General features: G+C 39.2%; 2 protein-coding genes across 2 annotated transcripts in view; both read left to right on the top strand.

Moving 5' to 3' along the window:
• Positions 1 to 13,236, top strand: part of ift122 (intraflagellar transport 122 homolog (Chlamydomonas)) — a 40,104-nt gene extending 26,868 nt beyond the window's left edge. The window contains exons 21-29 of the mRNA XM_084720774.1: positions 3,179 to 3,319; positions 3,435 to 3,532; positions 7,511 to 7,611; positions 8,808 to 8,973; positions 10,823 to 10,940; positions 11,019 to 11,147; positions 11,736 to 11,812; positions 11,936 to 12,100; positions 12,274 to 13,236. Coding sequence (XP_084576900.1) covers positions 3,179 to 3,319; positions 3,435 to 3,532; positions 7,511 to 7,611; positions 8,808 to 8,973; positions 10,823 to 10,940; positions 11,019 to 11,147; positions 11,736 to 11,812; positions 11,936 to 12,100; positions 12,274 to 12,360 — 1,082 coding nt within the window. The 3' untranslated portion in view covers positions 12,361 to 13,236. The remainder of the gene's footprint in view (positions 1 to 3,178; positions 3,320 to 3,434; positions 3,533 to 7,510; positions 7,612 to 8,807; positions 8,974 to 10,822; positions 10,941 to 11,018; positions 11,148 to 11,735; positions 11,813 to 11,935; positions 12,101 to 12,273) is intronic.
• Positions 13,237 to 13,854: 618 nt separating this feature from the next.
• On the top strand, positions 13,855 to 22,251 carry exorh (extra-ocular rhodopsin). Its single transcript, XM_084720814.1, has 5 exons — positions 13,855 to 14,337; positions 14,571 to 14,739; positions 16,339 to 16,504; positions 19,011 to 19,250; positions 21,292 to 22,251. The coding sequence occupies exons 1-5, from the start codon at positions 13,977 to 13,979 to the stop codon at positions 21,418 to 21,420; spliced, it is 1,065 nt and encodes a 354-aa protein (XP_084576940.1). The 5' UTR covers positions 13,855 to 13,976; the 3' UTR covers positions 21,421 to 22,251.
• Positions 22,252 to 22,578: the final 327 nt, after the last annotated feature.

Here is a 22,578-nt window from a genome sequence, read left to right on the forward strand (position 1 = left end):
GAATTGGAATTGCATTATGCCATAATAAATTGCTCTCTGAATAGTTAGCCTTTTAGACAGAGAAATAACATCAGATCTTGGCTCAGCAAGATTATATAGGATGTAATGTCTACTCACAGAGTAGTGACACATTTTGAAACATGAAACTTTGTTGTGTTTTCCTTTAATTTGTCCTTCTGTAGAGTGAATGAACTACCATGAAACATAATTTTGGTCGTTCATAGCACAATAACAGTTACTTTAACTGATTTAATGTGATGATATATATATGCGTATAAATATATAATTTATCACAGCTGTAGTAGGCTGGAAAAGCTTGCCAATGCACCTTGAAAATTCTTGAAAAGTGAAAACATGTAGAAACCCTGTGTATATGTTCACATTCTTTTTTTTTTAATGTGTAAGTTTCCAGGGTTATTTCAGTGAACATTAAAGTCTGCAGCCACAGCCAGTGTTTACATATGGAAGTGATAAAGCCTGGCCAGCTCTGGACGCAGACATTTTTCACTACTTCCTTAAGATTCTCTGTATCCACTGTAAAACATGATCCTCTTTGCTGGAGCAGAGCAGAACAGAACTGCCTGTTAACTGAATGACATGCATGCATGCCTCTAATCACCAGTACTACAAGCGGCTCTGATGATGATTACCAACTGTAACCATAGTTATAATCAGCTCATAGATTTATAATTATGATCTCAGCAGGCATATTTCCTCTTCTACATAATCTTCCTCTGCCTGTCTCGACATGACTGAACAGGCCTGATTGTATTGGAGCTCGCTTGTGGTCATGCGTTTTGCTGATCGGGTGTATTTAAGTCCGGCGGTGACGCAGTATTGTGTTACCAGTGATTGTAATTGAGTCTCAGATTCTGGCTTGTCCCCTGTCCGCCGCGCGCTGGTACTTCTCAATGACAGATGTAGAAATGGTTAACGCTCGCCTGAATTGGGTTGGGGACATATGTGGAGGGCTTTAAGTGTAGCTCAGTTGTTTCCAAGAGTTTCAAGTCTGTCTGCTCTCATTTTTCACAGTTCCCCACAGTAGCTTGAAGATGTCTTTTAACATTTGCCATGTTTCTCACTTTCATTCATTCAAATCCTTGTAAAACTGGATCATTTTAAATGACTCTAATTAATTGACAAAGGTCATTCTCCTCTGTAGAAGAAAAGCTGCTACTTCAGTATTATGCTATAAACTTGAATGGCCTGATTTCTGCTATACACACAAAAAAGACATGTTGAATGCTGACATTACTATTGTCCTAAACATGACCTCATTATCTTTATTTACTGTTATACTCTATGTTATATGCACATGGTAGTGTTTTGTCTTTATTTGGGAGCTTTGATCAGAAAACGTTGAAAACCTCTGCTGTACTCTGCATCTTTGTCAGCTTGTGTTTTGTGTTCCTGTAACAGGGAAACATTAAGTAACTTTAACCAACAGCATCTGAATGTGGTTTTTATGCAGTTAGGTAGACTGATAAATATTTACCACTAATATGTTCTGGCCTCCACTGTGGTTGCAGGGGGCAGGGTCACAGGCGGGGTCGACTCCCTAAAGCTGCCTCTAATTACCCTCTGATAGGAACACAAAGAATGCAGCTCATGTTTATTACGGCTTTAACGTTAAAGTGATTCAGGAGCAACCTCCCTGTTTGGAAAAGACGTATGTTAGTTATTACATGTAAAAAAAAATAAAAAAAGTAAATCTTTGTCTTGTATCCGTTAAGTACAAATTGATCTTAGCATTTCGTGTGTATGCACAACTCCAATCCAAAAAGTCTGGATGTTGTGTAAAACGTAAATTAAAACAGAATGTGTTGACTTGCAAGTCATTTTTCAACTTGTGTTCAATTGAATACAGTACAAACACAAGATATTTAATGTTTAAATTTATTAACTCTGTTGTTTTTTGTAAATATACACTTATTTTGAATTTGATGCCTGCAACATGTCTCAAAGAAGTTGGGACAGGAGCAACAAAAGACTGGGACAGTTGTGGAGTCCTCAAAAAATACCTGTTTGGAACACACAAAAGGTAATCAGTTTAACTGGAAACAGGTTACAGTGTCGTGATTGTTGGTACCAGCGCTAACTTCAAAAGCCAGCATCTGTGATGGCCCTCTTAGTATGGCGAGCTGTCAAACTGTCAAATCTCATTAATGCTGAAAGGTATATATAGGTTTTAGAGCCACATGTGCTGCCATTAAGACAATGCCTTATTCAGGGATGTCCCTGCCTTCTTCAGTAAGACAGTGCCAAGACACATTCTGCACGTGTTATAACAGCGCAGCTTCATAGCAAAAGAGTTCAGGTACTAGACTGACCTGCCTGCAGTCCAGACCTGCTGCATTTTGAACATGCGAGGTGCATTATGAAGCACAACTCTGACAGCAGAGACCCTGGACTGCTGAACACCTGAAGTCGTGTATCGAGCAAGAATGAGAAAGAATTTCATTTACAAAAAAATTCTACTCAGTTCCCAAACACTTAGTGAGTGTTGCTAAAAGAAAAGGTGATGTATCACAGTGATAAACACGCTCCTGTCCCAACTTTTTTGGAACATGTTGCAGGCATCAAATTCAGAATGAGGGTGTATTTTACAAAAGACGGTAAAGTTTGAACATTTAATATCTGGCCTTTGTACTGTATTCAGTTGAACATAGGTCAAAACGTTTTTGCAATTATATACACTTTTTTCATGTACACTTTCATGTTCTTTTTAAAGATACAATACAATTCTTTGGCTTTGTAACTTCATATTGTGACCCAAATAACCCAAATGATTGCCTTTGTTCTCTCTGTTACACATTTAATATAACAAAGAATCAACCAAAAGCCAATTCATCAAAGCTTTGCTGTTCTTAACAACATCTGGGAACTCTTTCCTGTGAAAACACTTTACCAATCAGGATGTGAGAGGCACTGAAACTTCATTAAAAGAAAGAGAGAATAATAACACTTACTTAATGTTCGATTGTGAAGTAATTTCTGGGAAGTGCAGTGCAAAAACACCACAACAATCACAACTTAGCACCAAAGATGTCACCCCAAAAATAAATAAATAAAGCAAGATGTCTTCGATTGACACTTTAAATTCAGCATCGCCTCAAGACAGTTTTTCAAGGGCACATAATAATCCAACCATCACCACTTTCTTTCTTTCACTCTTTAGCATTTCACAAGGCAGGGCGCCAGAACGAAGCTGTGAAAGTCCTGGAGCAGCTTACCCACAATGCAGTGGTGGAGAACAGGTTCAGTGATGCAGGGTACTATTACTGGATGCTATCTATGCAGTGTCTGGACATCGCCAGAGGTGAGACCCATCTTCTCTGCACTGGAAAGAAGTGTAATTTGTTTTTACTGTGAAATCTGATGCATTTATTGGTTCTTACTAAACCTTTTGCCACACCTGTGTTTGTCTGCATCAGAGAGCGAAGATCAGAGGGATGAAATGCTGAAGAAGTTTGAACGTTTTCAGCACCTTGCTGAGCTCTACCATGTCTATCGTTCCATTCAGCGCTACACGGTGAGAACACGCCACTGTTGTCAGCCCTAATCTTTGATAGCCAGACCAGACAAAAGTGGGAGGAAGCCTAAGAAATCATGAGACAGCCATATGATTGGCTGTCAGATTACTGGAAGCAGTGCTTACCATGTGGTCAGATTTCTGTTTGGATACAAACACATTCATGTTCATAATATAGTTTTGTTTTTTTTTGCTTGAAGTATACTGACAGGCGTTCTGTGTTTCTGCACAATTTCTAATCAACTTCTGTGCTCAAATTTCTTCAGACCGCTGTGAGTTTGACAAGAAGGAGGTCTGGCTCTGTAAGATTATGTCAACCAAAAAAGAAAAGGGACTCGGGGTAGAGAAGAAATTAAGATATGCAGAGAGGTTTTTAGGTAAAATGAATAAAGGAGAGTTGAGGGTGCTGAGTTCATGTGGAGATCACTGAGGGGGAATTTAATCAGCTTGTGAACGACTCAGGAGCTGCCATTATTCAACTTTTTTGCTAATGTTCTACTTAAAAATTGACTGACCAAGGGCAGAAAAGTGCCACCCAGAATACTGTTGAAGTCTGCCAGAAACATAATACTTTAACATAATGTTTGTTGCAAGTATGTAATTTTTATGAATTAAGTTTGCATTTATTTCCAAAACTCTAAACAAAATTACATCAACGGCCATTTAACATGCAGGAAGAAAAGTAAGAATATACTTAGTATATAGGTAAGTTAATCTTGAATATTATATTATTTGTATTTTTTTTTAATTTGCACACATAAAACTACAATAAAATACAATAATGAAAGAAAAGAAATGTCAGGAGAGGTTAGGTTTATAGAAATGTTAGTTACCATCTACAAAACAAAACATTTTGGTATGAAAAACAGCATTTTTAACTGTCATAATTACACATCTGACATTTGTAACGAAGCAAACTGCTTGAAAATTAGTTAAAAGATTCAGCGAGTTATGATGGTTTTACTAAAACATAGACCTCCTGCCTCTGTAGGCACATATGCATTTGGAGACACGGCTGCCCTGTACCAACATAGCAGCTGCATTCACTCACAAGACTGAGCCGGCAACAAAGTCTATGAATGTGTTTGGTTCTGTTGAGTGGTAGAAGTAAAGAAAAACGTCTGACACTTCGTTTGTTTAAAATTAATCTTTTCAGAGGAGCTACTTACTGGAGGTCAGCCACCACACACTTCCAGAGTTTGCTCCGCAGACGCTCGTTGACTCGACCACTGTGAAGTATTTTAAAAGCTCGTTGTTTTTTGTCTGTAATTAGCACAAGTGCTTTCAGAGAATATTATTGTGCTGTTTGAAATTGTATAGTTATGTTGAGGGGTACACTTAGACAGGGACACTGTAATTTTTAAAAACTAAATCCGTACACTCGGTCTCTTCCCTCTGCAAGGAAATGAGCCCCACTTCGGACGTGAAGACCCACATGATGGGCACACTGTTACTTGAAGGGCGGAAACAGAAATAGTTTCACACCTGTTTACTTGCAGTGTGAACTTTGAATTGTAATTGCTGTTTTTTGAGCTTCAGAGGGGACAATGGAGGAAAAAAGAGTAGATAATCAGTGTAAAAGAAAAGGTAGATTGAATTTCCGCTCTGACTACACATGACCTGACATTAAGAGTTTATTTATGATCCCAATTAAGATCAAGAATTAAACCTGCAGTGCAGAACTTTTGTCTCCCCTCTTGGCAGTGAGAGGACTTTACACGTTCTCTGTTAACATGAGGTAAAGGTGAGAGATAATTACAAAAATACAGCTATAACACAATAATCCTTTATTAATTAAGGACATTATAAAATGCAGTAGCTATTGAGCCGACTTCTAATATTTTACAAATACTAACATGTCCAAGAGCAGTAACGTGACATGTGTCTGCTCTCAGTTGTTTTTCTCTTTCAGCGCTCTCCAACAAGAAAAAAACTACGCTAATGTGATCCATGTTTGCTCTCACTGTGGAAGTCTTTATTTTTTTTACTGAAATTCTTCTTCTAAATGTCGAGTTTCTTTTTTTATCTGAAGCATCATAATATTTTCTTTGAAGGTCTTTAAATCTTTCCTACATAGGCTCTGCCATACTACTTCTAGTTTCTGTGGCGTGCTCCGTCGCTATGGCTGCTCCTCGCACAGCTCTGGAAAACCCCTCCGGTGTACCAGAGAGATAACCAGCATTGTGTGAACTTGCTTGGCTTGAACGTAGCCGACCATCATTTACTGTATATGTCAAAGTCCTGGACACCAGCTTTAAGTAACAAAGAAAGCAAGACAGAGAAGAGACAGGACAACAACAAAAGACTACATAGAGACTGTATATTAGTGAATCATGTCTGTGTCTGTAATATGTATTAAATTTGTCTGGTTAATGATTAATGATAAAAAATTTGACGCAGAGTTTCTGATGGACATCTGACATACTACACATAAGTGATAGTGACAGATGTGCCCTTTATGCAGCAGTCAGATGGTTCACTTCCTTAAACCTCTCTGACCCCTGTCACCATGGTAACCAGCTGCATGATTGATCATGATGACTACCTAATCAGTGATCTTCTCCAAGCACCACCCAGCCCTAACCTACTTACAAACAAGCAATACATCGTTACGAGCACTATATGGGTGACCTGGCCTGTGTCAGTGTGTCCTCAGTTTGTTGTTTCAGCTTTTTGCTCGGCGGTGGTCACACCCCTGCATTACTGAAGCATCGCCGTGATCCAGACCAGAGCAGGAAACCTCGATATCTCACTTTAACTCTCATGGGCAGCCACTATAGATTTGAACTATCAACTTTTGGGATAAGGCGCTGTTAGTGATTGCTTGAGCAAATTCCTCTCTCCCTTTCAGAGCCCTGGGAGGTGAGAAGAGGCACTGTGAAGGGTTAGGCAGCTTTTAGACCAGGTTAAAAGATGGAAAAAATTAAGAGGGGGAGTAGGAGAGATGGAGTTGTAAAGATCCACACCACTCAAAAATGTGTTTTTCTTATGTTTATGTCCCCTAAAATGTCTGACCTTGCCAATATTTGGTTGTATCTGCGCAAAGTTTCTCACTAAAGAGGTGTTTTCACATTTCTCTACTGAGCCGAGAGGTGTCTGTGCACTTACCAAAAATCTGAGATTGAAATGCATCCCTGGCAAGCTAGAATTTGGTACGTAACAAATTTGAAAGCCAGTCACTGTCTGTTATGAAAATTGGGGTTAAGTGAGTACTCGACTGAAACAAGTATCTGGTACAGATAACATACTTTTTCTCAAGAATCATCAGAGGAAAATCTGACAGTATCCATTATTGGAATGGGACGGGCTTTTAGCAGATGTGGGTGGTGCTTAATACATAAGTGGGCGGGGCTAAGCAGACGTTCATTTCAGCTTGAAATCAGTATGGTTTGACCAGATGTTGCTATATTTAATATTAATAACACACAGTAATACTTTTACAGAGCAGCCTCAGCCTTTAGTAAGAGTAAGAGAACTATTACAGAATATTTTTTTTCATAAACAAATTCATTTAAATTTACTTCATAGAATCAATGAACAACACATGCAAGGATTAACAATTTAATGAGGATTTTTCTTCAGGAATATGTATACTGCCACATTTTAATTTGATAATATGTACTGAGTACTAATTCAACCCTATCTCTTGTGTTTAAAAACTTTGGTCTGAAGCGCAATTCTGAGGCCGATCTGTAAATACTTTTTAATAAATAATAAGCAACTTTTAGTTAATCCTGCACACTTCTTGTTTAAGTGCCGCCCACATCATACCATATTGATATGCCTGCTAGCTGCCAATTTTGGTGCAAAACAGACTGCTGACCGAGGCTCAAACATGTGTGGCTGAATCTCTCTGATGTTTCCTCTGACCTGCAAATTTCTATCATTCATTTTCTCATTTTATAATCATCACATAATCACAATTACCTTCCATTTTTCTATCTCTCTCTCGCTTTTTTTTGCTGATTGCATTTTCAGGATGAGCCTTTCAGTTCCCACATGCCAGAGACGCTCTTCAATATCTGCAGATTCCTCCTGAACAACCTCACCAAGGACGTGCCACCAGGCATTTCTAAAGTGTATCCTTCCATTTGTGAAAGTAGACCTAACACAGATATCAAGCAATTTTTAGAATAAAGTATTGTTTGGGCCACTTCCTGCCTGGAAAACTCTGAAGACCAAACATGCCAATCTGAAATCAAGACTGGCAGAGACATTGATGATAAAGAGGTGGAAAAGAGATAGAAGTTGAGGGAAAACGGAAGGGTTGGCGCCACTGCGGAAGCCATGCTGCTGCTGAGAGAAATGAAGAGGTGATGATGGGGAGGAGGAGACGATGCCAGCAAGAGGCACATTCTCTGTTATCTAAACAAATGCTTTGATTGCTGAACTTTGTGTATAACGTGTACATACATAATCACACCAAACAATGTGCTTTAATTTGAACAAATACACACACAAAGCCACCCACACCCACAGCCACACAGAAAACCCATGTGGTCACACACCACACAGTGGAGGCAGAGTTTGAGGAAGGAAAGCCCAGCCTCTGAGGAGGAAATCAGGCTGAGCAGCTGCGATCCTCTGTGGCCAAACTGAGGTGTTCCAGAAACTTTGAACTTAGATTTATAGACTCAGCCGGGCTGCATTGGACTCGGTTTGAACAATTAAACACAATGTCACAGAGAGGCTGCACCAAACGAGTAAAACAATAGGAGGACACACATTTATCAACAGTCCCAGCCGTGGAACAGAACTGGGTGTGTGGGAGGAGCTGGAGAGGAGCTGAGTGGAGAGGAAAGGAGAGGAGTAGTGTTAAGTTGTAGGTGATGGAGGAATGCCAGCGTAGAGCTGTTGCAGCTGCAACTCATTGACCTGTCATTGCCACTCACCGAGCTGCTCTCTTAACAACCCGTCTCCATATAAATACAAATAAGCAACAATTTCCTCAACTCAAACACAAAAACAGCCACACAGGCTGTGTAAGCACACGCACACATACACACACAAGCCCACAAACACCCTCACCGAGGTATTAGTTTCAGGGCATTAAGCCAATGTTGCTGGCTCAGCTCAACTGTTGTTCTACTCATTATGAGAAATGAGGGAATATACCATCATACCTATTTATAAATTTACACAAGTGTATCTTTTTCAACATGAAAAATAACTAATTTTGTATAAGACACCTAGACATCAATATCCCAGTGAAGCTAACCTATATTTAGACTGCCAACTATTCTTCTTACATTATATTCCTTGACCTGATTATTAGTAACACCCTGTACGCATTGGCGAAGCAGAGTCGAAAACTGGGTGCATATAAACTTGCCAGATATTCCTACGAGAAGCTGCAGGAGCTGCACATTCCCTCCCGCTTCCAGGAGTCCATTGAGCTGGGCAGCCTCACCATCCACTCCAAACCGTTTCACGACAACGAGGTGTGTTTCAGAGCTGCATGTACCTGCTAGTATATTCAGCTCGTGCTGAAATATTATTCATAAATACTCCCTTAATACTAGAGGAGTTACCCCGACTCTATGGTCTAGAATATATATCTTAAAGGGACGGTTCAACCCCAAATCAAAATGACATATTTTCCTTTTCCCTGTAGTGTCGACATTAGTGTTTCATCTTTGGCCACATCAGCATTATGGTTGTCCTAAAAAGGAACGGTTATAAATATAAGACTATATAAATGTATCCTTTTAATACTGTACTACGTAATTTCCTCTGTGTTTGATTAAATGTTTCAGTAATAACTTCATAATTAAGAACCACATCTGAAAACAGTGGTTTAGGAAAAACAATAAGCACACTCTCAAGTGTATAACTATTATACAGTTTATGAAAAAAGAAATATACAAAGTAGTGTAAGTAATAAAGTTAAAATAAAAGTAAGGGTTGTTTCAATTTGTGTAGCCTACAAACAAGGTGTCAAATCCAAAATGTATATTTGCTCAAAATGAAATGACAGCATTTTCCTTCTACCATGAATATTACAAGCTACAACTACTCGGCTTGAGTGCCACTGCTGGAAACAGCTGTGTAATACTGAGACGCTATCTAGGAAATACTGACGTCTAGCTGCTAGCAGCTAAACGCCTTCAGTGTGTGGATAACAGAATAAGGATGCATTCTGGGACATGCAGTTCATGGGCACTGCATTTCTGTAATGCAGCATAGAATTGTATTGTGCAAATTATTCTTTCCGGCCTTGAGTTTGACACATGATATAGATTTTTGGAGATATTGGTTGTAGATATGACTAGATGGCACAAATGTTGGAACTAGCACAGGAACAGGATATGAGACGTGACCTTTCATCCATGAGTAGATGAACACTTCCTTCTACATGTGATACAGTTGGTGGGTGTAGCTTCCTAGAAAGATATAAAATAGTTCTTACATGAAACTGCTCACATTAAGGTCTTAGGATACTCTTGAGTAACTGGGTAGTGATTTCAGGAAAGAGACATTGCTGTTGAGTTTTTGAATATATTTTTTGATGCTCTGAGCACCACAAGCTGAGTGCCATCTAGTTCCATTATATTCAAGGGAAGGCTGACATTTCTGTGGCTGATATCTCCAAAACTCACCAACTCACACCAAAACAATGTAGATCAGAGGTTTTCCCCAGGCCTCCCCAGGGGACCCCTAACAGTTTCAGGGAATGCTCAGAAAATGGAAGTGAAAAATACTATTATTTTTAGTGTTAGTAGTATTATTATATTAGTTATCAAAATGAGATCACAGAGAATGCCTAAATGTGTTTGATTTGGTTAAAGAGATACAGTGTTGGGGGATTTTACTGTTTTTCCCATTTTTCTAGAGTCATAAACTAACAAAGGACAGACAGATTTTTTTTTTTAAGTTTTGTTTCGGTGGTTTCACAATTATCCAAATCCAAGATTCAATTTGACTTTTGGTTTAAACATATATATTTTTGCACTGACAGCTATGCCATTGTTAGACTATCAAGTCTTACTTGTGAAAATCAACAGATCATTGGTTTTATGCCTTGACAACTATCATTTACGTTTTCAAATCTTCTAAATAAATATATATAATAAAAATAATAAAATATATAATAAAAAATAGTTTATATGGTATCTACTGTGATATAATGGCTGATAAGCTACACTACGTCGTCTTTGAAGTGCTGTTTTTTTCTTGCCGGACTGTCTTTGAAATCCCCTAATATAGATGGATAAATAGCATCACAGGTAAGAGAAAAAGTATATCTTTTTGATTTTCGTGTGAACTGTCCCTCCCATATGTTTCCTGCAGGACCTGATTGAGGGCATGATGTGCTATCGCTGCTCCACCAACAACCCCCTGCTGAACAACCAGGGGAGCGTGTGCATCAACTGCAGGCAGCCTTTCATCTACTCAGCTTCGTCATATGGTCAGTGACACACAAACAGATTGAGCACACAGAGGAGTCCATTTGTGTCTCTAATGTAGCGTGTCTCCTCGTGTGCAGAGGTGCTGCCCCTGGTGCAATTCTACCTGGAGGAGGGCATCAGTGATGAAGAGGCCGTGTCTCTGATTGACCTAGAAGTCCCTCACACGGATCAGAGGGACGCACACTGGCACGATATGGACAATGGAGGTATCCTTTGGTCATCTACACTGTGTAACTGCACAAGAATTTACACACAGAGAGTGTTGGATGATTCACATGCTTTGTATGAATTATTAACTCCTCTCTCTGCTGGTGTTGAGAGTCCCTGCCCTAACACATCTCTTAGAAATGAAGCACGTGACCCCCCCTCCGCCTTGTGACAGTTCTAAGAAGCTGTTTAGTCTGCGTTGGCCTCGATTCTGCGCTGGTGGGTAAGCTGTCAGAGCTAAGTCATCTTAGCTCTTGAGCTAATAGGGTTAGCGAGGCTCTCCTGTCTCATCTTAATGACACTAACCCTCAGAGAGCCGTAGCCACAGCCCTGGTGCAGGGATTAACCTGCATTAGCCAGCAGACACTCAAGGGCACTGAGGTCTGCTCTGTTCCTCCAGAACCACGACGTGATTGACAGCCACGACTGATTGGCATTTTAAACACTCTCACTTTCAGAATAGTCTCCGAGGGATCATTTTAGGAGGGCTTTTCCTGTTTTGAAACAGACAACACACACACAATATAAAATATGATGCTGAAATGTGTGAATGCGTGAGCTATTTGTTCTTAATTAACACCAATCAGAGCTGCAGGCTTTGAGGATGGATGATGGTTTGGACGATATAGAGGAAGACCCATTTACAGCCAAAATGAGCTTCGAGGTAAGAAAAGGACAGATGAGATGAGGCGATTAATATTCCGCCAACTGGGTGAACCAGCTGGAGAGGGTGAAAGGACGGGGTCAATAATAGAATGTGGGTGTGTTCACATGTGTGTCCAAACAGCAGGGGGGATCGAACTTTGTCCCTGTCAAGGTGAGTCGCTCTGTGCTGCGCTCCATGAGTCGGAGGGATGTCCTGATCAAACGCTGGCCCCGGCCACTCAAATGGGAATACTTCCGCTCCCTGCTGCCCGATGTGAGCATCACCATGTGCCCCACCTGCTTCAAGGTACAGAGTTTATAAGACACACAGCTCATATCACCTGGTGTGAACCAGAGACACAGTTTATCTGTCTTTATTTCTTTCAGTAATGATGCTGGAGCTGATTTTTTTCTGTTATCTTCTGTACATCTGATTATTCTGGGCTGTTCTAATGTTCCTATCTCCGTATTTTCTTGCAGATGTTCCACAGTGAGGATTATGAGCTCCTGGTGCTTCAACACAACTGCTGTCCTTACTGTCGCAGACCCATTGATGAACCAAACTGATCTACTTTAAACTACAGCAGCTATATTAAATTTTTTTTTACCCTCTAGCTAATCTTTTTGTCCTTCGGATGTTCTGACATTTCATCATTGTTCTTTTGCATTGGAGCGTCGTTGCCACTGTAATATACATAGACATCTGTTGTAATAATATGAATGTGTTACATGCTATTCCTCCTCCAGCTCCCTCTCAAGAGCAGTAAAACCTGTAGCGTTTGTGCATTGGTCATTATGGAGTGTAAGAAAAGTGCACCGTCAGGCAATCAACCCAAATGGATTATTAGGATCAGATTACCTTGGGCTGAAAGTGAGCTTAAAGGGAACATGGCTGTAAAGTGTAAAAATATTGCTATAATGACAGATGTATTTAAAAAACACTTTACATCATACATCTATTTGTTATGTAGAGAACAGGGCCGCAACTATGCTTATTTTCATCATTGATTAATCTCCTGATTATTTTCTCAATTAATCGTTTAGCCTATAATATGTCAAGAAATCGTGAAAAATGCCCATCGCAATTTCCCAGAGCTCAAAGTGACGTCTTCAGATTGCCTCTTTTGTCCAACCAACAGTCCAAAACCCAAAGACTCTTCATTTACTGTCATAAATGGCAAAGACAAGCAGCAGCTTAAATTTAAGAGTCTGGAATGAGCAAATGTTTGACATTTTTGCTTGAAATGATCAATTGCTCTAGTGGAGAATGTTGTTATTCACGAAGACCAGATACATCTGCCAACAAGTGCATTCCACAGGCTTATATACTGAATACTGTATGTTTTCTAACAGTACATCTGTTGTATAGTCATGAGAATGTATTTTTTATATTGTTATAAGGGAAAAACATGCCTTTTCAATAAAATATTTTGGTATTTTCAATGGCTGTGGGTTTTCTTAATGATGTATGTATATGAACTTCTTACTCTTGCAGATTGAAGTTTAGGATTTGCGTCTATGAAAGAAGAGAGCTGGATGGAGAGAGCATGCTCCGACCGGTATGCCCCACTGATTCTGATTACACTTAAGGCTATGAGTCGAGCCCTGCATTATGCAGTGGTTAGGGATTAAGGCTTTCACGGATGCAAATAAATTGGGATTGCTCAAGAAATTTCATTTGTAGTTTGTCCACTCTGAACGGTTTAAATCACAAACAGGCTGCTGGTTCCCTCTCTTGCCTTCCCTCCCACTCTCTCTTCTCTCCTCTCATCTAATTCTAATGATGCACTGATGCACATGACAGTAATTATGGGGTTCGGACGCACATGACTGTAACCTCTCACCTTGAAAATACTTAACATGCTGCATAGCTATTTTAGGAGTTTTCTCCAGTGATGCCTTTTATGTGTGTGTGCATGTGTGAATGAGGGAGATTGAGTGTCTTAATTCCATCTCTGCTAACACTTTGCTCCGTGCACGTCCCTAATCCGACCCCCTGTTAAAAGGTGCCGCACCACTTCAGGGGGCTGCAGAGAACGTCTTACTTTGCACAAGATCCATCCCTCCAGCAATCTTTTCTCCCCTATTTGCACTACAGCTGCACGACAAGACTCCCTGACAGTCATTTATTCCGAGAAGAGGTACAGACTGTTTCATCCAGTGTCAGAGTCTAAGAGGCAGCCATGAATGGCACAGAAGGACCCAACTTTTATGTCCCCATGTCTAACAAGACTGGGTTGGTTCGCAGCCCATTCGAGCACCCTCAGTACTACCTGGCAGAGCCCTGGAAGTACTCTCTCCTGGCTGCGTACATGCTGTTCCTCATCATTACAGCCTTCCCCATCAACTTCCTCACCCTCCATGTCACCGTCAAACACAAAAAGCTGAGGACCCCTCTGAACTACGTCCTGCTCAACCTGGCAGTGGCCGACCTCTTCATGGTCATCGGAGGCTTCACAGTCACCCTCTACACAGCTCTGCATGGGTACTTCATCTTAGGGGTCACCGGCTGCAACATTGAAGGATTCTTCGCCACCTTAGGAGGTAAGGGATGAAGTTATTTAAAAAAATTCCATGTGTTTCAAATGCTTTCATTTAGATTTTGGTTAATATATCACTAATATGTCACTGTTGGTTCTGACAATATTTTAAAACATATTTTTGAAAAGAGTTGGTCCAAATCTATCTGAATATACTTTGTCTGTATAATTAGAAGTGTTTAACATCAGGTAAAAGTTCTGTATTTAAATGTACACCTGCTTTATTTTGTGTCTCAGGGGAGATTGGTCTCTGGTCTCTGGTGGTTTTGGCCATTGAGCGCTACATTGTGGTCTGTAAGCCGATGACCAACTTCCGCTTTGGAGAGAAACATGCCATCGCTGGGCTGGGATTCACATGGATCATGGCCCTGACCTGTGCTGCTCCTCCTCTGTTTGGATGGTCCCGGTACTGTATGTTTCAGTGTCTATACATCATCAGGCCTGTTCATGTTTAAGTTCAAGTTTATCGATTTAAAGAAATTAAATACAGTTTAATTAATATGGAGATGTTTACCAACGCAAAGTTGTTGCAGGAACTTAGTTGCAGCCTCACTTTTGTCACGTGATGTTGTAGCAAACTATCAAGTGAAATTCCGTAGTGTCATCGTCAGCACGTTATTTTAAATGTTGCTGGTAGGTTTTAGTAATGTTGCAGCAATATCATTATATAAAGTGCAGGAAACGTCACTCAGAGGACGTTGAACAGATGTTGCGAAAATACCTGTCATGTTACAAACATAGCAGAAACATAAGTAATGATAACATTTAGGGCTGGGTGTCAGTATTCAATACTTTTAAGGTATTGATTAAAATAACACAGTACCGAGTAGCATCGAATGATACCGGTATTCAAACCTAGACTGTATATGTGGTTTTGCTCACAACCAATCACCACAAATGTTGTTCATAAAGAAGAACCTTTAGAAAAGAGTATCAAATGAAGTAGTCCATTGGTATCTGTATCACTTTACTGATATCGTAATTTTTAAAATGATACCCAGACTTATTAACATTGTAACTGTAATGTTGCTGTTACAATGTAAATGTAACAAAAAATGTTGCATTGTTTGCTAGTTAGCTAAAAAAGTTGCAAAATATTACGGAACAAAGGTAACGAAACATTACAGTGTTTGCTAGATAGCTAAAAATCAACAACAACAAAAAAACTATTTTGTGTGCTAGCTAGCTTAATAATGAGAAGTTAGATTGTTTGCTAACTGGCTAAAAGGTTAACAAAACAACAACAATAGCAACAAAAATGTTATTTTCTTTGCTAGCTAACTAAAAAAGTTGGTTAGCCTGCACATTATGGTTCTGCAGAGAAATATTTTTCTGAACTCAGGCAGCTGTTTTAAAAGTTAAACTCCCTCTAGTGTAAGTTTAAAGTTAATGCTGGATCACATGTCAAAATGGAGTTTAAGGTTTAGTTTTTTAAAATTTAATCTAGGTTTAGGTGAAACCTAGCCTGAGATTCAAAGAGAGGTTTAATCTCTCCTAATCGTAAAATAAATTAAATGTTTAATGCAACATTAATTAAAGCTAAAACACGATTTAATTCAGTTTAAAAATCAATCCTTTTTGGTGCAACCCAACCTCAGTGTCTGTGCGTAACAACAGACATAACCAATGAATAGGCTAATTAACCTACTAATAAAATGATGATCTTCTAATAAAACACATAAACTTTAAACATTAGCAGGTTATTTAAGTAAAATTTTTTTAAAAAAATAAACATATAAAATATATATATTTTATATTTATAAATGATCAAAGGACAAGATTGAAGTCGTTAAAGGCCCATTAGACCTGGTCTAGACTGTGCCAGGCTTCAGAAACATACAAATATTTTACTGGTCATTTGCACACAAAAACACCTCAGAAATGAGTTTTATTTACTTCCAGAACATTTATTCAAAGATGCACATGTAGTATGAAACACAGAGTGTGATGGTGTTGATGGAAATCCGTGTTATATGTGTGATTATTGTTGTATGTGCGGATGCAGGTACATCCCAGAGGGAATGCAGTGTTCCTGTGGGATTGACTACTACACTCCCAAACCCGAGATCAACAACACCTCGTTTGTCATCTATATGTTTGTCCTCCATTTCTGTATCCCCCTCTTCATCATCTTCTTCTGCTACAGTCGCCTACTCTGCACTGTGCGAGCGGTAAGACCACCACTGCCAGATACGATATTAATAATAAGGTTCTGATACCTTGTTTGTCTCTGTAAAGAAATTCTCTTTTTTGTTACCTTTTGGGAGGTTGGAAGTGTCACATAGCAGAGTCTCTGGAGATGTGAGGGATTTAATGGCTCAAGGACACTTCAGGAGGGCAGATCGTTGCCAACATGGCAGCTTATACGCAGGTCCTCCAGCTGGAGGGCAGTCTGCTGCCTCACTATGCCCTCATTAATAATAGTATAACAACATTGATAATGTATTAGCTCAGCAGTCACAAGTAGTTAAAACAGAATGCTGAAATTCTTCATTTAAGGTCTATAATTTATGTTTTCATACTAACAGTGAGCGGTGTAATGTAACTAAGTACACTTACTCAAGAACTTTCAGGTACTTTTGCTTTACTAGTCGACAGCTTTAGATACAAATTGAGATTTTTTTTTTTATGAATTGAAGTATTTGGTCAAAAATATTGTGATATTTACTCAGTTTATCACTTCAGCTGCTTCCGCCCCTTGGAATACACAACATGTTATCAGTCACAACCAAATGACCAATAATTATCGATATCAACAGATATTAAACTTCAATAACATGATAGGTTTCTCAGATGTATTGTCCAGGCCTAGTTTGGACTTTTGGTTGGGCAAAACAAGCATTATGAAGGGGTCACTTTGTGCTCTGGGTAATTGTGATGGCATTTCTTGCTATTTTCAGAATTACTATAAACCAAACAATCAGTCGATTAGCGAATAATCAGGAGATGAATCCGTGATGAAAATAATACAAAATATATAAAATATAGCTCCACCTCAACCAACTACAACAGTAAAATCCTCCTTTTACATTAAAGGACTAGTGTGTAGGATTTAGTGGCCCATAGCAGTGAGCTTGCAAATTGCAAACACCTCTCCTCACCCTCCCCTTCCAAGTGTGGCCACAAAACAGGTGTAAAACGTGAAAGGCCGTATCCAGAGCCAGTGTTTGGTTTGTCTGTTCTGGGCTAATGTAGAAGAGGACGGCCTCCGTGGAAGTATTTTCCCAGAATGCCCGCCCCACTTTGACTCTCATTGCCTTGTATTAGTTTCTTTTGCTGGTTTGGGTTGCCATATTCTGCCAGTAAACCCCCATAAATCTTACACACTGGCCCTTTAAGTGAAGGACAAGTATACTTTCTCCACCACCAATAACAATATATCAAACAGACAACAGCTGGACTATGTGAAAAGGGTTGCTTGTAGTGTTGAACCTGTAGAGAATTATCACCTGAATCTGCAGCTCCCCTCGGCTTTATACTGAGTTTCAGCTCATTGTTTAGCTGTCAGGTGCAACTTCAGCCAGCAGGCAGCTGTTTTCAGCAAAATAAAATAAATAGAAACAAACAAAAAACAACCTAACACACTACCTGCTCAGCACAACAACAGCATCGGCAGACAGATTAAGTTTGCAACTAGCTGGTGAACATAGTGGAGCTTTTAGCAGCTAAAAGCCAAATATTTCCCTCAGGAGGTGGTGGGACCAAGCCCAGTTTGTGGCTCTGGACTAGCATACAGAGCTAACAGTTACCTTTATTCAAATGAATAATAATATTGCTCCATAACTGTTGTATGCATAAAAAAACAGTGTTTGCTATTAAGTTTGCAATGGTGATAATAAGTCAGTGATGTGTTCACAATGACTGTTGTGTTATTGTATGACTTTGGTGCATCCGAACTAACCTTTCAAAACACTGAAGTGACACAATAACACAAAGAAAATAACAGATAGAGGCAGCAACAGGTGAGCAACTCCCATCATCTATGATGTAAAATGACTGTTTTTGCAACTAGTTTGGTTGGTTTGGAGAGAGTGATATTTGGCTTATATAATGGCAGTTTATCATCAGAAAAGGTTGTCTGACAGCAAAATAAAGGACTGAAAATATTCTAAATCTAGCATACACATATTGATATTTTTGGTGGGACCTTTTTTTAGGTGGCTTAAAATGCATTTTGTTGCCAATCTTGTCCACAGCATGGACATGTTGGTGTTCATTCTGCTTCTCCAAATTGGAGGCATGCTGACCACCATCTACTGTAGATAATACACTGACTATGGATAAGTATCTTGTACAGCCCTGCTTCAAATAATCCAAACTATCCCTTTAAAGGTTCAATCTATGATTTATTTCACTCATAAATTACATGTTTGTATGACATATTTGCATATGTAATTGGATAGTTTGACTTCATAATAAATTAGTTTTACTGCTGTGTTTGAAACCATTACAAATGTAAACAAACCTCCAACAGCAGGAGAAAACATGACTAATTAACTGTACATTTCACAGTTCGTCCAGTGATTAAAAAAAAAAAAAAGAAAGCCAATCAGTCAGTTTGCTCATCTAATCCTGTGCTCTTCAATTCTGCTGATGGGCTGAGCCTTTTGTTTACATTAGGATGACAGATTAGTCCTTCATTAAGTTAATAACCTGCTTCTGTGTGTCTGTGCTCAGGCTGCAGCCCAGCAGCAGGAGTCTGAAACCACCCAGAGGGCAGAGAAAGAGGTCACACGTATGGTTATCGTCATGGTGATCTCCTTCCTGGTGTGCTGGGTGCCCTACGCCAGCGTGGCCTGGTACATCTTCGCCAATCAGGGAACCGAGTTCGGGCCAGTGTTCATGACGGCTCCGGCCTTCTTCGCCAAGAGCGCTGCTCTTTACAACCCAGTAATCTACATCCTGCTGAACAGACAGGTATGTTGGACTGATATCCTGGTTTGGGTGTTTTTTGTGTGAAAGAGAGCTTCAGTGGAGGCAGTGGTGGAAAGAACATTTTCTCACTTACTGTATTCAAATACAATTTTGAGGTAATATTTCTTTTTTATGCTCCTTCATACTTCTACTCTGCCTTGCATTTATTCTTTTCAAGTTAACTTTTCACATTAAAATTGGTAACACCTTGTTATAAAGGTACAAATCAAATACTTCAACATATTACAAGGGATTTCAACTGATTATGAAACAGTTTAGTACTGTTACCTCCACATGACCCGCTTAAGCAAACAAGACCATCAGCGTGGAGATAGATTTCTATACAGTTATTATTAGTGCCTGCAACTGGATCTGAGTCTGTGTTTACAATTTTCAGACAAAGCAAAGAGCAGGACGACATTTTTCTTTAGATAATTTAAATTTTTTACATTATGTTTTGGGGTCATAATGGTGGACACACTACTGCTCTTTCCGCAAGGACCTCCAAGATCAACACAGTATGAAAGTTCCTTGTAGTTGCTTTAAGTAATGCTTAACTAATGCATGACTCATGATGATTTAATGCATGAATTAATGCAGGATGTATCATGAATTCCTGTTGCTCACCATGAACAAATGATCCAGTCAAATGACTTCATGATTAGATCGCACTTTATAGGTCATCAGTTAAGAGCTGTTCAACAGTTACTTCCTTGGATTTCAGATACATAAAACTTTATTTCAGACCCACGTATTTGCTCAGCCTCTCCAGACGCAGAACAATACCTGTTCTTATAAAAATATGTAGCATGTATGTATGTGTGTAATTTTTTTTTTTAATAAAACCAGTCTTCAGATGCAAACATTTACACAGTAAACATGAATACAGTTAAATAAATAAATGTTTATGGAACTGAAATCAAACTCACTTGATGCAGATCATTTAATGTATGTAGTAACTGTGAATTAACAATCCTGAACTGATGATCTATTAAGTGTACATTAAACACATAAAGTGACTTGATAATTTCTAAATTAATTAATGCATTAAATCATCATGAGTCATGCATTAGTTAAGCATTACTTAGGTACTTTGTACCCTTATAATTAAGTATTACCTTGTTACATTACAAAAAAGCAGTGCCCTATGTTACATTTATCTATGAGCTATTGGCAGTTCTACCAAACAGACATGTCCAATCTAAACTTCCCACACAGTTTAATTTAAATAACTGTTCAAGGCACGGAAATAGTCACATAAATCACTCAGATTAATTTTGTGACCCTTTCGTTGGAAAACAAGTGGCCTAAACTACCAAGCTCTACATAAAGTAGTTAAAACTAGCTCCACCTCAACCCGTTACATCGTTAAAAGTCTGCTTATGCATTGGTGCATCAGTGTTAAAGGTACAGTGTGTGAGATTTAAGGGGATCTATAGGCAGAAATAGAATATAAGTTTTTATGTATATAATTACCTGAAAAAAGGAATGTAATGTTTTGCGAGTCCGTTTGCTCCAACATGTTTCTACAGTAGCCCACAACAGACAAACTAAACACTGGCTCTAGGTAGTGCCTTGATGTGTTTTGTGCAACCGCCATTGACTCTCTACATGCATGGAAGGAGAGTGTGAGGCGTGTTAGTTGCACTTGGCAAGCTCACTGCTATATGCAGCTAAATCCTACACACTGGTCCTTTAACAGTGTGATAATGTGATATAGTTTAGTATCAGTAATAGGGGCACTTTTCTAATAATATAGATAACATTTTCTTGGTAATTTTGACTTAATTTGCTTTTTTTTTTATAGTGTCTGCTTTTATAAAAATGTGTTTTGCTTTTTTTTATTTATTTGTACTAATTTCTGTCCTTGTTCTGCTGAATTTTATCTCACATTTTGTTAATAATACATGCATACTTTTACTAAATAGGGATTTGGAAGCTTTTACTTGTAATTAAGTATTTTTACATTAATGTATTTGAACTCTTATGATGTAAATACTTCTTCCATCACTATGATTCTGTTAAACTTCTTTTTGGCCTCCAGTTTAGAAACTGCATGATCACCACAGTCTGCTGTGGAAAAAACCCATTTGGAGACGATGAGGCCGCCGCCGCTGCTGTGTCCAAAACTCAGACTTCATCCGTCTCCTCCAGCCAGGTGGCCCCCGCTTGACCTGTACCCCCTGGCAACCCCCCTCAACGTCCCATCTGTCCCTGCTCACCTAGGGACCCACCGCCGCCAAGCAGCACTACGTTCTATTGGCCAATCCTCTTGACTTACCTCTCCATGTGTCTTCACTCGAGTGGCACAATTGCACCTTTTGGTGGGACTGACATACTCAAGAGCCAGCATGTGTATTTTTCAATCCATTTAATCATGGAAAGTGTTCAGCTGGCGTCACAGAGTTTAACCCGACATCAAGGGGGTGTGACAATCCAACTGAACACATTCCAGGCTCCCCACAAACCAAAACACATAATAAGTGAAAATCTAATTCAGCAAACCAGGCCGCATGATTTCATCCACATCAACTCATGTTCAAGTAATTGTTGCTGGAAAATGCGCTTTGAACAATCAATTTTATGAATACTCAGTAAAATTAGTCATGAATATTAATAATTAGATATCTCAGATGAGTTTTTCAAGGGACAGTTCACCCCGAAATCAAAAAATACATATTTTTCCTCTCACCTGTAGTGCTGTTTATCCATCTAGATTGTTTTGGTGTGAGTTGCAAAGTTTTGGAGATATCGGCAATATAGATGTCTACCTTTTCTCCAATATAATGGAACTAAATGGCAGCCAAAAAAAAAAAACATTTTGAAAAACTCAACACCAGAAATGTCCAGAAATCCTGACTGAGTTGTAGGGAAGTGCTCAGAATAAAGTCTGTGGATTATCTTAAGTAACCAGGTTATGAATTCTAGAAAGAGATACTGGTTTTGAACTTTTCAAACGTATGTTTTGGTGCTTTGAACACCACAAGCTGAGTGCCATTTAGCCCCATTATATTGGAGAGGAGGCAGACATCTCTATGGCCGATATCTCCAAAACTCTGCAACTCACACCAAAACAGTGTAGATGGATAAACACCACTCCAGGTCAGGGGAAAAACATGCATTTTTGATTTTGTGGTGAACTGTCCCTTTGTAGCAATGGATGGGGCTGTCCTTTGGTCTCTCTGTCTTTCCTCTTGTCTTCATGGTGACAAAGCTGAGGCTGTTAGTTTGCTTTTGGCATCAGCTGAGACGTGAGTGTAAACAGATGGACCTGAAAGAGCCTCTGCAGGGAAAAGCCACTTCCTGCAAGAGAGTGGATGTGTGTGTGTTT

This window comes from Lutjanus erythropterus, chromosome 6 (assembly GCF_056507025.1).
Source record: "Lutjanus erythropterus isolate fLutEry1 chromosome 6, fLutEry1.hap2, whole genome shotgun sequence".
Lineage (NCBI taxonomy): Eukaryota > Metazoa > Chordata > Actinopteri > Lutjaniformes > Lutjanidae > Lutjanus > Lutjanus erythropterus.